The sequence below is a fragment of the Myxine glutinosa genome, chromosome 10 (genome assembly GCF_964187855.1).
Source record: "Myxine glutinosa chromosome 10, kmMyxGlut1.1, whole genome shotgun sequence".
NCBI classification, from domain to species: domain Eukaryota; kingdom Metazoa; phylum Chordata; class Myxini; order Myxiniformes; family Myxinidae; genus Myxine; species Myxine glutinosa.
The window spans coordinates 41,592,906-41,609,759 of record NC_136270.1 but is presented as its reverse complement, the minus strand read 5'-3'; the positions used below and the strand labels follow the sequence as shown (position 1 = coordinate 41,609,759).

At 44.5% G+C, this 16,854-nt stretch overlaps 1 protein-coding gene across 6 annotated transcripts in view; it reads right to left on the bottom strand.

The window, feature by feature from the left end:
- Positions 1-16,854, bottom strand: part of USP7 (ubiquitin specific peptidase 7) — a 240,151-nt gene that overhangs the window by 85,527 nt on the left and 137,770 nt on the right. For all 6 annotated transcript variants that reach the window (XM_068127513.2, XM_068127517.2, XM_068127516.2 and 3 more), the window contains exon 12: positions 4,921-5,030. In XM_068127513.2, the coding sequence (XP_067983614.1) occupies positions 4,921-5,030 (110 nt within the window). The remainder of the gene's footprint in view (positions 1-4,920; positions 5,031-16,854) is intronic.

The following is a 16,854-nucleotide window of genomic DNA, read 5'->3' as shown; positions in this document are numbered from 1 at the left end:
AAATTCCTGGGGGATTGCACCGTTTCACTGTGGCAAAGGAGACGCATTGCGTTATTAACTTTGGCAAAATAAATGCATGGATCCACCTGAGCCAATACCATTTCCTACAAAGAACCAAACTTAGGGATATCATTCAAACTGTGTGAATCATTTCCATGAAAATTCTGGTAAAGGTTCCTGGGATGAGGACAGGTAACCACGCTATTGAGCAAATTAAAGTTACATTCTTTTAAGCTGAATGAGAAGACAAAACTAAACAAGAAAGCATCTGAAAATGCAAAGCCTGTCTGCATCCTCTTTGTTTTCAGACTTCTTCCATTTGCTAAACAGACAAAAACAGATACCACCCCCCCCCCGCCCCCCACCCCGACAAAACAGACTATTTTTGACGATCTTGACCTTTTGACCTAAAAAAACAAAAAAACTAGTCGCTTATAGCTTTTGATTGATGAACCAATTCAGTGATCCAATATGCAAATTCTTTAAATTTCAAGTCGATCAAATGAAAATGGACGCTTTTATGAAACCTTGACTTTTTGTTGCAAAATAAACAAGGAGAAAAAGACATAAAATGTCATAGCCCCGTGGTTTTAGGAAATTTGCTGTATGGAGTTAAAGGCCACCAAACAGCCATCTTTGGTCGGATTCCAAAATAAAATCTGCATATGTATACTCATGTATTGTCTTTGTGCAAAGTTTGAACAAACTCGGTCCATGCATGTCCGAGAAAAGGTTGGGGACATATTGAAGTAACAAAGTGGCCACCATTCGGCCATGTCGGATCTAATGTCAAAACAAAATAACGCGCGCATGAAAGCAATAATTAATTACCTAGGTGTCAAGTTTGAAGAGGATCGATAAATGCATGTCCGAGAGATGGTTGAGGACATGTTCAACATCGGGTATTTTTTTACAACTAAAATGGCCACCCGTCAGCCATCTTTGATCGCATCACAAAACAAAATGATGTGCATATGTATACCATCATGTATTGTCTTTGTGCCAAGTATGAACAAAATCAGTCCATAAATTTCCGAGACATGGTTGCGGATGATAAGCTTGTTACATAGAGATAAGCTTGTTACATACACGTCAGGTGGGTCGACGACAACCGTTGACGACCTGATGGTGCGTAGGCGAGATAGGGGGCACCTCCGGGACACAAAGGTGATCCCGGGGGAGGAGGCTGTTTCACAGCACCACTTGGTTGTCTGCGACATAAGGGTGAAAGGTGCGAGGAGAGCTCGGCGGGTTAAGTACCAACCGAGAATGAAGGTGTGGAGGTTGAAAGAGGTGACAGTAAGGGAGGCATTAAAAGAGAGGCTGAGTAGGGTAGAGGATGATGTGGTTGAGCTTGAAAGTGGTTGGATGTCAATGAAAGCTAGTCTGTTGGGAGCCGTTGGTGAGGTATGTGGATGGACAAAAGGACCACCGAGGCACTCGGAAACATGGTGGTGGGATGAGGAAATTGGAAAGAGGATTGACGACAAGAGGAAGAAGTTCAAGGAGTGGCAGAAGGCGAAGGGTACGGGAGCAGAAACAGCAGAGCATGAAAGTTATAAGGCAGCCAAGAAGACTGCAAAGAAAGAGGTAGCAAAGGTGCAGGAGGCATGTAGGAAAATGTTCGGAGAACGCTTGGATGCGGAAGAGGGTCAGAGAGCAGTATTCAGGATTGCAAAGCAGATAGCGAAAGAGAGGTGTAATGTGATGGGGGTGAGTTGCTTGAAGGATGAAGTTGTTACAAATCGTTGTCGACCCAGATGGAATTAAAGGAAGATGGAAAAGATATATGGAAATGCTGTTGAATACAGAGAATGAATGGGATGGCAACATAGAGAGTAACCCAGTTTTAGGACCGGCAGAGAAGATATCTGAGAAGGAAGTTGAGGAAGCGATAAAAGCAATGAAGAGTAGAAAAGCGGGAGGGCCGACGGGAGTTGTGGGAGATATGTTGAAGGCAGCAGGAAGTTGGGGTGTGAAGAGAATGACAGAGATCTGTAATCTGGCGGTGAAAGAAGGCCGCATTCCAGTGGATTTGGGAACCGAGTACCCTCGTCCCTCGAAACAAGGGGAAAGGTGACCCTCTAGAGTGTGGCTCGTACCGAGCGATAAAGTTATTGGAGCATGGAATGAAGGTATTGGAAAGGGTGTTGGAGAGGAGGATAAGGAAGAAAGTGAAGATGGACGAAATGCAGTTTGGATTTATGCCAGGAAGAGGAACGACAGACGCGCTTTTTATTGTGAGGCAGTTGCAGGAGAAGTACATGGAGAAGAGGAAGAAGTTGTTTCTTGGGTTTGTTGATCTGGAGAAAGCATTTGATAGGGTTCCACGCAAAGTATTGACATGGGCAATGAGGAAGTTAGGAGTGGAGGAATGGTTGATCAGAGTAGTGATGGCAATGTACAAAAGAGCGCGCACAGCTGTAAGGACGAAGGACGGGAACAGTGGTGAGTTTGAGGTGAAGGTGGGAGTGCATCAGGGGTCGGTACTAAGTCCACTACTATTTGTAGCTGTGATGGAGGTGCTGGCTCAGAACGTAAAGGAGGGTTTACCGTAGGAGTTGTTGTATGCAGATGATCTGGTGTTGATTGCGGAAAGTATGGATGGACTGAAGGAAAAGATGAACAAGTGGAAGGAATGTATGGAGACAAAAGGAGTGAAGGTGAATATCGGAAAGGCGAAGGTGATTGCAAGTGGTAAAGCATGTGGTGAGGTGGAAAGAACTGGGAAGTGGCCCTGTGCTGTGTGCAGGAAGGGTGTCGGAGTGAACTCCATTCAATGTACAATGTGCGCTGAGTGGGTTCATCAAAAATGTAGTGGTCTGAGAGGGTCATTAACCAGTGTGGCAGCTACATTCAAATGTAAGGTGTGCACAGAGGGAGCTGCAGATGGAGGAAATGTTGAGTTGGATCTTGGAGACGGCGTGAAGCTGGAAGGTGTGAAAACATTTTGCTACCTCGGAGACATGCTGAATGGAGAAGGTGGATCAGACTCGGCAACGGTTGCAAGAGTGAGATGTGCATGGAAGAAGTTTCGGGAACTGAGTGGCGTGCTGATGAGGAGGGGTGTCGTTGAAGCTGAAGGGAAAGGTGTATGCTGCATGTGTGAGAAGTGTTATGATTTATGGGAGCGAGACATGGGTAATGAACATAGAGCAGCAACGAAGGTTGGAAAGGGTGGAAATGTGAATGGTTCGATGGATGTGCGGAGTATCGTTGAGAGAGAGGAAGACAAATGATAAATTGCGAAAAATGATGGGAATAGAGCCTGTGATTGATGTTGTGAAGAGGAACAGGTTGAGATGGTTTGGTCATGTGTTGAGGAAGGATGAAAGTGACTGGTTGAGAAGAGTGATGGAAATGAATGAAGAAGGAAGTAGAGGACGGGGAAGACCGAGAAAGACTTGGCTAAAGATGGTGGAAGAAGAAATGCGGGCAAGGGGGTTAACTAGGAGAGATGCAGAAAATAGGGCAAGATGGAGAAGATTGTCATGGGGACCGCAAGGCTAACCCCCGCACTAGCAGGGAAAATGGCCTTAAAATGCATGTTGTTGTTGTTGTTGGTTGCGGATGGACAGACGGAGAAGACCTAATCCATAAGCTCACGTTTCTGACCAAGTCCAACTAAGTCCAAGCTTTTGATTAGTGAACCAATTCAGTGATCCAATATGCAAATTCTTAATTTCAAGCAAATCGGACGAAAAATGAGGATTTTATGCAACCTTTACTTTTGACCTTTTGATCTGAAAAACAAAAAAACAAACAAAAAAAAGAATCGGCTTCCAGCCTTTGATTGGTGAACCAATTCAGTGACTCAATATGCAAATTCTTCAAATTTCAGGTCAATTGGATGAAAATGGATGATTTTAGGAGACACTGTCCTTTGACGTTTTGACAAAATTCTTAATTTGTCTTCTCCATATTCTCACAATAAAGCGTTGTTGAAAATTTGATGAAAATTGCTCAAATGGTAAAAAAGATACGGCCCGGACAGAAACACACTCCTCCATTCAACTGCTCTAATGATGCAGCCTCCTATTCATTTGCAATTAGTCACCGACTTTGAAAACAATACAATTTTTATGCCTCCGCCGACGAAGTCGTTGGAGGCATTATGTTTCGTGGAGGCACTGGAGGCACGAAACTTCACATACGTGATCCTTTACCCATACATATGCAGAGTGTCCATTTTTTAAGGTCATATGTCATGTGGTATGGCAGCCATATTAGCTTGGAAGCCGACATAAAAAAAATCTCTTCTCTGAAACTGCTTCGCCGATCGATGTGAAACCTGTCATGCCAGGTAAAAATGTGATACTTCAGAACAGCTGAAGGGATTTAAATCAAACTTGTCTATTTTTAGGATAGTGAACGATGGCATCTACCCGTTGTGGGACTATGCGGAGGCATATTGGTGACACAGTCGCATTGTTCTTGTTTATTACTGATTCTCGGCATCAAAAAGCTACATAATCGAACAAACAGTTTTGAATAAAGCACTTCGACCCCATTAGGGCATTTAATTCCATCAGATGTGGCAATAAATGTGACTTGTCGCTCCCAGCTTGCTGGCTCGATGACAGAAGACACCATTTGCATTTTTGCTGACTCCATCCCTCCCTACCCCATTTTGAATCCAGTGTGGGCACAGGCAGCTTGCTAGTTATAAGCAAAACACAATAACTCCCCAAATGACCATATTGCTTTTGCAATGTACTACGTCATACAAAGCTTATCATTCTCAATGTGTACAAAACACCACGTACCAACGAAAAGTTAAATACAAAGTTACTTTTCCAGCTCTGCCCAAGGTAAGTAAAGACTCCTGACAACTGCTAGTTGGGTAACAATAACAATTAGAATGGCACTCGGTAGAGAAAGGGAAATGAATAAATGAATATCACAAAATCAGGGCATCACCTGTCATTGATCTTGATGTTCTGGTCTGTCTGAGGGTCATACATGAACCTCATGAGCTGCAAATGAAGAACTGGTGGGAAGGAAAGGAAGCGGACCCCCTTCTCAGCATCCTGGAATCCACAGCGATTGGTAGGAAGGGAGGAAAGAGTTTAAAACAGTCATTTAGAAATAAAGAAAAAGTGGTTAAAATTGAAAAACGAGAAAAAGCATTATTTAGTGAACAACATTAAACATTAACAATAACACAGCTTATGCAAGCATAATATTTCTTTATCTTTCTGCAATTATCCAACATAGGGCCCAAAACGCACCTCTCTGCCATTTCCTATCTTGGGTTAGATGTTGTGCATCTTCCATTAGATCCTTCTCTACAATTTGCTTCCATGTGGAATTTGGCCTATGCAGCAGTGTTTTGGTGGCCTTTTCCTTTTCATCTTGTTTTGATACACTATTTTCACTCGTCTTTCCTCATCTATTCTTTCAATATATCCAAGTCAATTTGGTCTGAAGTACCTCACTGGAATTTGTTCAAATCTTTCTCAAATATCAGCATTTCTTACAAATCATCCCATTTTATTTTTTGACACGTTTCTCACCAAGTGCATTCCAAATGAATCTATTTTTTTCTCTCCTTGTTTTTGCTTGTTTATTCCTTTTGCAATTATTTTTCCAGCAGATATTAATTGTAATGGAACAAAGTTATTTGAACTGGTAAAAAAAAAACCGATAAATATATATATATATATATATATATATATATATATATATATATATATATATATATATATATATATATATATATATATATATATATATATATATATATATATATATATATATATTCACCACTGATGGTATGAAATCGCATAGTAACTGATTTTAAAATGCATGTTGTTGTTGTTGTTGTTGTTATATATCAGTTACTATGTGATTTCATACCATCAGTGGTGAATATATTGTTGCAGATTTGAGAATCCTGCACTTTGGTAATTGTTTGTAAATATCACCCTCTGTAAATAATGTAATAATTCCTTGTAAATACCTCCATTAATTGTAAAGATCAAAGGTCGTCCCCTTAGTTAGTCCATCGCACACACGTAGAAAATCATAGGACCTTCTAAATAGTTATCTCTTTATTCTATGTCAGTAGAAGGCTCTGTTTTTCCACTAGTTCATTTGCGTTGCATCAAATGAAATAAGATAGATCCCCTTTTCAAATTCCCCAAAGCCTCATTTCCAACAGCATTATTGCCAACTGCATTAGCCTCCATTTCCAACTGCATTATTGCCAACTGCATTCACCCTCCATGAAGCACGTGGTCAGCTCGGAGAAGAAGGGCGTTGCCCGCCCCTCGTCACCGTGGGCGGAGCCAGGGAGAGCCCGTGCCCACCAATCGGCACTGCGGAGAGCGACCCGGTAGGCGTGCCCTTTTAACCCGCGGCTTGATCGCAGGAAAAGCAATAAAAGGGTGGCGGAGGGACTGCTTAAAGAGATGAGTGAGGGAGGACGCACTGCGAAGTTCTGTGAAGGGAGGCGCATTTTTCATTTGTGGCATCTTGTGGCATTTTTCCGATTCCGGAACCATCAAGGAGGTGCGGCGAGAAGGAGAGACCGGCTGTTTAAAACAAGCTCCTGCCGCGCGCAGCTTGGACGTGCTGCCGCGAAGCAACGCCGCCGTGTGAACCAGATTGCGGAGGGTCGGCGGCCGCTCACCTCCAACCTTGTCGTTTGCACGGACCGGAACCGCTGAGCTAAGATGTAGCTGAACTTCAGAGTCGTTGACTCTAGTATCCTTTGACCTCTTAATCACCTTGCTCCATTGGGACAAATCCAAGTAATAAGCGCATCGGCAGGTAAATCCACCGGAGCGAGGTGAAACATCTCTCAGGTTGAAATAATGTGAGTTATTCCATCCCCGCCGCCAGTTGGCTTCACTTTTCACGGAGTATGAGCGTTCTATATATTTTCAATTCAATGCGCCCGACTCGCTCACGTACTTGATTTGTGGCATAGACATGGCCATTGGGCCTTCACGGTGTAATTTGTGCGAGGCTTTTGTCCGAGTGAGCTTGAGCCGAGAGGGCGAATGTATGGGTTGGGAATGTACGGGTCTCCCTTCCCCCACCCGGCAACGCCGGTACTGGAGGGCGTCACAGGATCGGTGAGTCTCCAAAATCCGCTTCGTGCTGTTGCGAAGATTCAGGATGATGTCGCGATTGTTGTGCTGCTCTCGGACCATGAGAACTGCAACGTCATTGTTGACTGGCCCTCCCCCTCCCCCTTCCCATCCCTCCCCCCTCACGTTTATACACGGAATGCCGGGTACTTCCCCCTACCCTCTTCTCCCCCCCCCCCCCCGTTCCCCACCCCTCCTCTTCCCCCTCCCCTCCCATCCCCCGCCCGGCAATGCCGGGTACTTCTGCTAGTGTGTGTATATATATATATATATATGGTTTGCGCCAGGCGCGCAATATATATATCTACGGTTTTGAGGTTTGTACAGTGAGCTCAATAAAGGTTAAAGGTTGCCCCCCATAGATAGTCACACAAGCAACATGTAGCCTCGTTTGTAGTATAGTTATTTCTTAGTATGTGTGAGAGTAGGCCCTTTCCAGTGTTAATTCTGCATTGTGTAAAGACAGGAGGATAGGCCCTACTTCTGCAAACCATTCTACATCTGTAGGCGCAATCTATTTTGCTACCCTTTGCTTGCTCACTAGTCGAGTTAACACAAGGTAGGCCTAAGAAGGTGGGGGCGGCGTTGAGGTCGGAGCGGCAGAGGCGATGACAGTAAGCATGAGCCACCAATCAGAGCTCAGGGGTGGTGGCGTCAGAGGGCGTGGTGAGAAGAGTCTGGTGAGTTCCAGAAGGTTTGCGGGGCGTGCCTATATAACCCGCTGCGCAAAACCCTCGGAAGGACTTGCAGAGGGAAGAGAGGACTGAAGCGGAGAACTGCAGCAGTGTGGAGGACAAAAGCGGTGGACTGGCATCGGGGAGCTTGTGATGAGAGAACTCGCATTGTACCGCTTGATGAACTTGACTATCGCATAAGAACGCGCGCGCTAACCAACACCCAGTGAATTGAGGAAGAAGAGTTGGTCACTAGATATACGCGGGCGCAGCCAGGCACGTTTGTAACGAACTTGCGCATTTCAGCCAAGCGAGTGAACGAGGCTGAGTAACCGCCTTTGCCGTAAAAGCCGTCCCGCCCTTTGCCGTAAAAGTCCTCCCTGCCATTCGCCCCGATATATCGCCTTTGCTCGAGAGACACGCTACGTGGCCCTGCCTTCACCGATCTCCATCTTCGCGGACGTGCCGGGGACCGTGGAGAGCTGGACGAGGACCATCCTTGGCCGCACTGGGGAACACCTGCCCGTCTGCAATACCCCGTGTGAGTGAGACGGGCCCGTTGTCTCTGGGGTAATTAAGACTGTATGAGGATTTCTCTGCGTCTCTTCGTCCTGAACTGTATATACGTGTAATTAAACCTATCTGTTCTTCCTTTCTTCTGAATTCGATCGTTCCCGTGATTTCTCCATTTGGCTAAGCGTGGCACGAATAAGATCGCTCCAATCAGGTTCCATTAATTAAGACTGCGCGGATCACGTGTACGCAAATGGCTCGGCGTACTCCAACCTCACATGGTCCGTGTGAGGCTTGTTTCCTCGCTTCCAGGGCAGCGCGAATACTTCAGTACGAGCGAGAATTTGGTCCCGAAACCCTATTTTGCGCTGCCCGGAAGGGACGTTGCAAGCCCCGGTTCCGCCAGGCCCAGTAAAGACAAGGGGATTAATCCCCTCTTGATAAGGGGAGAAGGCCGGCGAGAGAACCGTAATTATATATATATATATATATATATATATATATATATATATATATATATATATATATATATATATATACAGTGGGGAGAACAAGTATTTGATACACTGCCGATTTTGCAGGTTTTCCCACTTACAAAGCACGTAAAGGTCTGTAATTTTTATCATAGGTACACTTCAACTGTGGAAGACGGAATCTAAAACAAAAATCCTGAAAATCACATTGTATGATTTTTAAGTAATTAATTTGCATTTTATTGCATGAAATAAGTATTTGATCACCTACCAACCAGTAAGAATTCCGGCTCTCACAGACCTGTTAGTTTTTTCTTTAAGAAGCCCTCCCATTCTCCACTCATTACCTGTATTAACTGCACCTGTTTGAACTCGTTATCTGCATAAAAGATGTCTCCAGACCGTCTCCGACCACAAAGACCGCAAAGACCGACCGCAAAGCCGTCTCCAGACCTGTCCACACTCAATCAATCAGACTCCAACCTCTCCACAATGGGCAAGACCAGAGAGCTGTCTAAGGACATCAGGGACAAATTTGTAGACTTGCACAAGGCTGGGATGGGCTACAGGACAATAGGCAAGCAGCTTGGTGAGAAGGCAACAACTGTTGGCGCAATTATTAGAAAATGGAAGAAGTTCAAGATGACAGTCAATCTCCCTCGGTCTGGGGCTCCATGCAAGATCTCACCTCGTGGAGCCTCAATGATCATGAGAAAGGTGAGGGATCAGCCTAGAACTACACGGCAGGACCTGGTCAATGACCTGAAGAGAGCTGGGACCACAGTATCAAAGAAAACCATAAGTAACACACTACGCCGTCATGGATTAAAATCCTGCAGCGCACGCAAGGTCCCTCTGCTCAAGCCAGCGCATGTCCAGGCCCGTCTGAAGTTTGCCAATGACCATCTGGATGATCCAGAGGAGGAATGGGAGAAGGTCATGTGGTCTGATGAGACCAAAATAGAGCTTTTTGGTTTAAACTCCACTCGCCGTGTTTGGAGGAAGAAGAAGGATGAGTACAACCCCAAGAACACCATCCCAACCGTGAAGCATGGAGGTGGAAACATCATTCTTTGGGGATGCTTTTCTGCAAAGGGGACAGGACGACTGCACCGTATTGAGGGGAGGATGGATGGGGCATGTATCGCGAGATCTTGGCCAACAATCTCCTTCCCTCAATAAGAGCATTGAAGATGGGGCGTGGCTGGGTCTTCCAGCATGACAACGACCCGAAACACACAGCCAGGGCAACTAAGGAGTGGCTCCGTACGAAGCATCTCAAGGTCCTGGAGTGGCCTAGCCAGTCTCCAGACCTGAACCCAATAGAAAATCTTTGGAGGGAGCTGAAAGTCTGTGTTGCGCAGCGACAGCCCCGAAACCTGAAGGATCTGGTGAAGATCTGTATGGAGGAGTGGGCCAAAATCCCTGCTGCAGTGTGTGCAAACCTGGTTAAGAACTACAGGAAACGTCTGATCTCTGTAATTGCAAACAAAGGTTTCTGTACCAAATATTAAGTTCTGTTTTTCTGATGTATCAAATACTTATTTCATGCAATAAAATGCAAATTAATTACTTAAAAATCATACAATGTGATTTTCAGGATTTTTGTTTTAGATTCCGTCTTCCACAGTTGAAGTGTACCTATGATAAAAATTACAGACCTTGACGTGCTTTGTAAGTGGGAAAACCTGCAAAATCGGCAGTGTATCAAATACTTGTTCTCCCCACTGTATATATATATATCCATATATACTAGCTTACGCCACCCGCCACCAAGTGGGTTCCGGTCACGTGGTTATCTTGCCGTGCAAGTATCTCTGCCGTATATCGCTGCTGCTTTGTTTTCGCATTTTGGTTATTTTGAGTTTACGCCACCCGCCACCAGGTGGGTTCCGGTCACGTGGTTATCTTGCCGTGCAAGTATCTCTGCCGTATATCGCTGCTGCTTTGTTTTCGCATTTTGGTTATTTTGAGTTTACGCCATCCGCCACCAGGTGGGTTCCGGTCACGTGGTTATCTTGCCGTGCAAGTATCTCTGCCGTATATCGCTGCTGCTTTGTTTTCGCATGTTGGTTATTTTGGAGCTTACGCTACCCGCCACCAGGTGGGTTCCGGTCACGTGGTTATCTTGCCGTGCAAGTATCTCTGCCGTATATAGCTGCTGCTTTGTTTTCGCATTTTGGTTATTTTGGAAAATTTCTTAGTTTTAACCATGGGTCCTAAGAAATTGAGTGCCAAGGGCAGTACTGAGAAGAAGAAGAGGATGATGTGCTTGGATATAAAACACGCCATCGTCGAAAAACATGAGCGAGGTGTGCGTGTTGTCGACTTGGTGAGGCGGATGTGAAGGCAGCTGAAGATTTTATTATAACTTTTGCCGAACTGATAGAAGCCGAACGATACATCCCCCAGCAAATCTTCAACTGTGACGAGACAGGGCTCTTCTGGAAAAAGATGCCGAGGAGGACGTATATAACGGCAGAGGAGAAGAGCATGCCAGGCCACAACTTGTTCAGAGTGCCGGCGATAGCTCGCCTTCTCTTTGTGGAAAACACGGTGAGATCCTTAACATCCAACAACTAATGGGACGCAAACGGGGCGCCCAGTTTAGCGGTACACACATTGATGAATCACCCTGCCTGTGATTCACCCATGACAGGTTATAGCTGGGTCGGGATTCAAACCCAGGCTGGACAGTTTAGAGTCAAGTGTGCGTACCTCCAGTCCAGGCCATCCTGCCAACTTGTATGCTGCATACAGGTGAAATATAAAGCGCGAGATATTTTTATATATATTGTATATTTAAAAAAAAATTGGTGTGGTTTTTGGCGGGCTGGAATGGATTAATAGCATTTCAATGCATTTTAATGGGGAAATTTAATTTGAGAAACGAGCAAATTGAGTTACGAGCTCGGTCACAGAACGAATTAAACTCGTAAGTCAAGGTTCCACTGTATATATATATATATATATATACTCGTTACTCGTGTGTGTGTGTGTATTATATATATATATATACAGACTTGGCATTTAATATGGAATATTTTCTTTTTTTCTTGACTTGGGTTTACTTTCTTAACTCGGTATATCAATCTGGTGAGTTTCTTTTACACTTTGGTGATTTATTTGTTAAAAGAACCATGTCACTGATTGTCTATCGCAGCAAGAAGTCAACAACAGGATTATATCACAGGTGGCGTGGCAAAATGTACGGACAGGTGCAATTGACGATTGGCTTCACAGTCGGGTATACAAGGGTTGTTGCGTTCTGTATTAGTGGAAAACAACTGCTGCACGTCTCCAAAAGTTATTGCCGCTTCCTCTGGAGATCGTCCGTCAACTCGACAATGCTGTTTGTCATGGAGTGGTGGCTTTACGAAATTACGGCATGAAAGAGCGTGCTATTGCTCGGCAGTATGGCATTACTCAAGGTCAGGTGTCAAAGATCCTGAAACGAAATGCTCAGAGGGGTGTCCCTACTCCAATACCGAGGCCAGGACGTCCCCGCAGAACCACAAGGAGAGATGATCGCCAGCTGCACCGGTTAGTCCGCAATGGCCGTACCAAGTCAGCTAATCGGCTTAGGGCTGAGTGGCAGCAACTGACAAATGTGCCTGTATCCAGAAGGCTAGTCAACCAACGACTGGTTCAAGCAGGCTATCGTGCCAGGCGTCCCCTGAGAAAGCCACGCCTGACCAGACAACACCGCCAGCGCCGATTGCAGTGGGCCAGAGAGCACCGTCAATGGCAGCCAGGACACTGGAATGACGTGATCTTCAGTGACGAGTCTAGATTTCCGGTCTATCGTCAAGATGGCCGCGTCCGAGTGCGCAGACAAGTGCATGAAGCCTACAACAAAGATTGTATGGTGCCAATAGTCCAAGCTGGAGGTGGTGGGGTGACCGTTTGGGCTGCTTTTCATGCAGGGGGCAAAACTGACCTGGTTGTTCTGAATGGAAACCTGAACCAGTTCAAGTACAGGGCCATCCTGGAAGAAACATTGCTTCCATTTGCTCGTGCAGCCTTTCGAGGAAACTTTGTCTTCCAAGATGACAATGCACGGCCTCATCGTGCTCGCATGATCCAACACTTTCTTGCTGACCGTGGTGTGGAGCATATGGAGTGGCCTGCCATGTCCCCGGATATGAATCCGATAGAGAACTTGTGGGCAGAATTAACGCGTCAAATCGACCACTTGGACCAGCAGCCGACCTCTGTGCATGAATTGCAGCAGGCTATTGTCACTGCATGGCAAGCGATTCCTGTCCAAACCTTGGCAAATCTCGTGAACAGCATGCCTCAACGTGTACGTGCTCTCCAGAATGGTCGTGGGGGTTACATGAAGTACTAAACTGTAATTTTACTGTCCGTAATCCCAGGCGTAATTTAACTTTTGTTTTTGTTAAAAAAATTTTTGGCTAATGTGCAAAATAAAGAGATACTTCTGGAAAACGTACAGAAGTTTAACACAGTACTGTCCATGAATTGAGTTCGATATCAGTTAACATCACTTTCAAGGATCAATTTATTTGTTTCGAAATGTCAAATGTGGTTTTTTGTCTTTTAAAGGTCACATTAACAAAATCTAGAATAATTTCAACATAATTCCAATTAACTTTTGGTTCTAAGACATCTTGAAAGTAAGTTCACCCCCACAAAAAAAATATTCCATATTAAATGCCAAGTCTGTATATACACTACCTATAGAAAGTCTCCACCCCCTTTCAAAATGTTCACCTTTTGTTGCTTATAGCCTGGAATTAAATTGCATTAAATCAGACTTTTCCACCTTTATCTACACATCGTAACCCACAACTTCCAAGTGAAAAACAAAATTCTACAAATTTCAAAAAATTAATTAAAAATACAAAACTAGCATATCTTGGTTGGATTAGTGTCCACCCTCTGAGTTAATACTTGGTGGAAAGCACCTTTGACCACATTTACAGTTGAGTCTGTAGGGATAGGTCTCTACCAACTTTATACACTTTGATTGGACAATATTTGCACATTCTTTTGCACAAAACTGTTCAAGCTCAGTCAAGTTGCATGGGGAGCGTTGATGGACAGCAATATTCAAGTCATGCCACAGATTTTCAATTGGATTTAGGTCTGGGCTCTGATTGGGCCACTCAAGGACATTTATCTTTTTGTTACTTAGCCACTCCAGTAAAGCTTTGGCTGTGTGTTTTGGGTCGTTGTCATGCTGAAAGGTGAACTTCCGTCCCAATTTCAGCTTTCTTGAAGAGGGAAGCAGGTTTTCCCATAGGATTTTTGTGTATTTTGCTCCATCCATTTTCCCTTCTATCCTGACAAGTGCCCCAGTCCCTGCTGATGAGAAACATCCCCATAACATGATGCTGCCACCACCATGCTTCACAGTGGGGATGGTGTTCTTTGGGTGATTTGCTGTGTTGGATTTGCGCCAAATGTAACGTTTTATATTTAGGCCAAAAATTCCATCTTTGTTTCGTCAGACTACAAAACTTTTTGCCACATGGCTTCAGAATCTCCAGAGTGGCTTTTTGCATACTTCAAACGGGGCTCAAGGTAATGGCTTCCTTCGTGCCACCCTACCATACAGGCCAGACTTGTGGGTGCTTGGGATATTGTTGTCACATGCACACAGTGACCAGTCTTTGCCATAAAGGCCTGTAGCTCTTTCAAAGTTGCCATCACCCTCTTGGTAACCTCTCTGATCAGTCTCCTCCTTGCTTGGTCATCCAGTTTGGAGGGCCTGCCTGATCTCGGCAGGGTTTTGGTGGTACCATACGCATTCCACTTTTTAGTGATCGTCTTGACTGTACTCCAAGGGATACTCAAGGCCTTTGAAATATTTCTATACCCATCCCCTGATCTGTGCCTTTCCACAACTTTATCCCAGGGATCTTTTGAAAGCTCCTTGGTGCTCATGGTTGAGTCTTTGCTGTGAAATGCACTACCCAGCAGAAGAAACCTAAAGGAAGAGCTGACTTTATTCTGAAATAATCAGAATCATTACAATTTAACACAGGTGGTGGTCAATTAACTTGGTGTGTGATTTTGAAGGCGATTGGTTACACCTGAGCTTATTTACAATTGCTATTGTAAGGGGGGGAGGGGCAGGGTGCACACTTATCCAACCAAGATATTCTAGTTTTGTATTTTTAATTCATTTTCTGAAATTTGTAGAATTTGTTTTTCACTTGGAAGTTGTGGGTTACAATGTGCAAATAAAGATGGGAAAAAGTCAGATTTATTGCAAGTTAATGCCATGCTATAAGGCAACAAAAAGTGAAGATTTTGAAAGAGGGTGTTAGACTTTATATCGGCACTGTATACACGACCGGTCAAAAGTTTTAGAACACCTCAATTTTTCCAGTTTTTATTGAAATTTAAGCAATTCAAGTACAGTGAATAACCTGAAATGGTACAAAGGTAAGCAGTAAACTGCTCGAGGTTAAAAAAAAAGTTTAGGTTTGCAAAAACAGGAAAATAATGTAAATTGCACAGTTATATTGTAAAAAAAAAGGCCTTCTTCAGGGAACAAGTAATGGGTTAACAACTTACAGCTGTTCTGCAGCAATGTAAGAAAATTAAGCCTTGAAAGTTGATGCAAACAATTCCTTCAGGTGTCCCAACCCCTGCTGATTACTTGATTACAAACCCCCTGTATGTATAAAAGCAGTATTGGAACAGACTGTTATTACTCCCTCTGAAGCATTATTTGGACAATATTGCACTGCAGGAAGTAGCATATTGGAAACTGGAGGAAACTCTGACAAGAAGAGGTCTGGCAGTCCCAAAGCCACAACAGAATCAAAAGACAAGTTTCTGAGAGTCAACAGCTTGCGTGATAGGTGGCTCACAGGACAACAGCTTCAAGCACAGCTTAACACTGGTTGAAGTAAGCAAGTCTCAGTTTCAACTGTGAAGAGAAGACTTCGAGCTGCAGGTTTGACAGGTCGAGTGGCAGTAAGAAAGCCATTGCTAAGATGGCAAACTAAGAAAAAGAGGCTTGCCTGGGCCATGAAGCACCACCAATGGACTACTGAAGACTGGAAGGTCTTATGGACCGATGAATCAAAATTTGAAATCTTTGGTTCATCACGCAGGGTTTTTGTACGCCGTCGAGTTGGCGAAAGGATGGTTCCTCAGTGTGTGACACCAACTGTCAAACATGGTGGAGGAAGCGTGATGGTCTGGGACTCTTTTGCTGGATCCAGAGTCGGCGACTTGCAAAGAGTGACTGACACCCTGAACCAAAAGGGCTACCACAGCATTTTGCAGCACCATGCAATACCCTCTGGTTGGTTGAACTGGAACTGGTCTGGTTGAACCCTGGTGTTGGGCTAGCGGCTAGGGTGCCGGCTTGGGATCCTAGGATCCTGGGTTCGAATCCCGGTCGATTGCTGAATTAACGCCAGGGGGGTTGACTCAGCCTGTCATCCTTCCGAGGTCGGCTAATTGAGTACCAGTTCACTGGTAATTCCCTGTTTGTCGTTAAAGGCGGCAAAAAGGGTTGGCGTCAGGAAGGGCATCCGGCCGTAAAACATTGCTTCAAAAAGGGGACCAAAAAAACAACAACAACCACGGTGCCCAAAAAAGGCCAACCCCCGCATGCGGGGAAAAATGGCCTCTAAAGGTGGTTTATGCAATACCCTCTGGTATACGCCTAGTTGGTCAGGGGTTCATCCTACAGCAAGATAATGACCCTAAACACACCTCCAGGCTATGTCAAAACTACCTTCGAGGAAAAGAACAAGACGGTAGGCTTCAAATCATGGAATGGCCAGCACAGTCTCCAGACTTAAACCCTATCGAGCTGGTTTGGGATGAACTGGACAGAAGGGTGAAAGCAAAGCAACGTACAAGTGCAACACATTTGTGGGAACTTCTGCAACAGTGTTGGGAAGAACTTCCCGAACAATATTTGATTTCCATTGTAGAAAGAATGCCACGAGTGTGTTCGGCGGTTATATCTGCAAAAGGTGGCTACATTGCTGAGTCAAAAATTTAAATTAAATTTTGCTAAACAAAATGATTCTACGATTTCTTTTTTTATCTCCAATTGTTTATTTGTTCTATGTTTAATTTCAGAGTACATTGAGACATTAA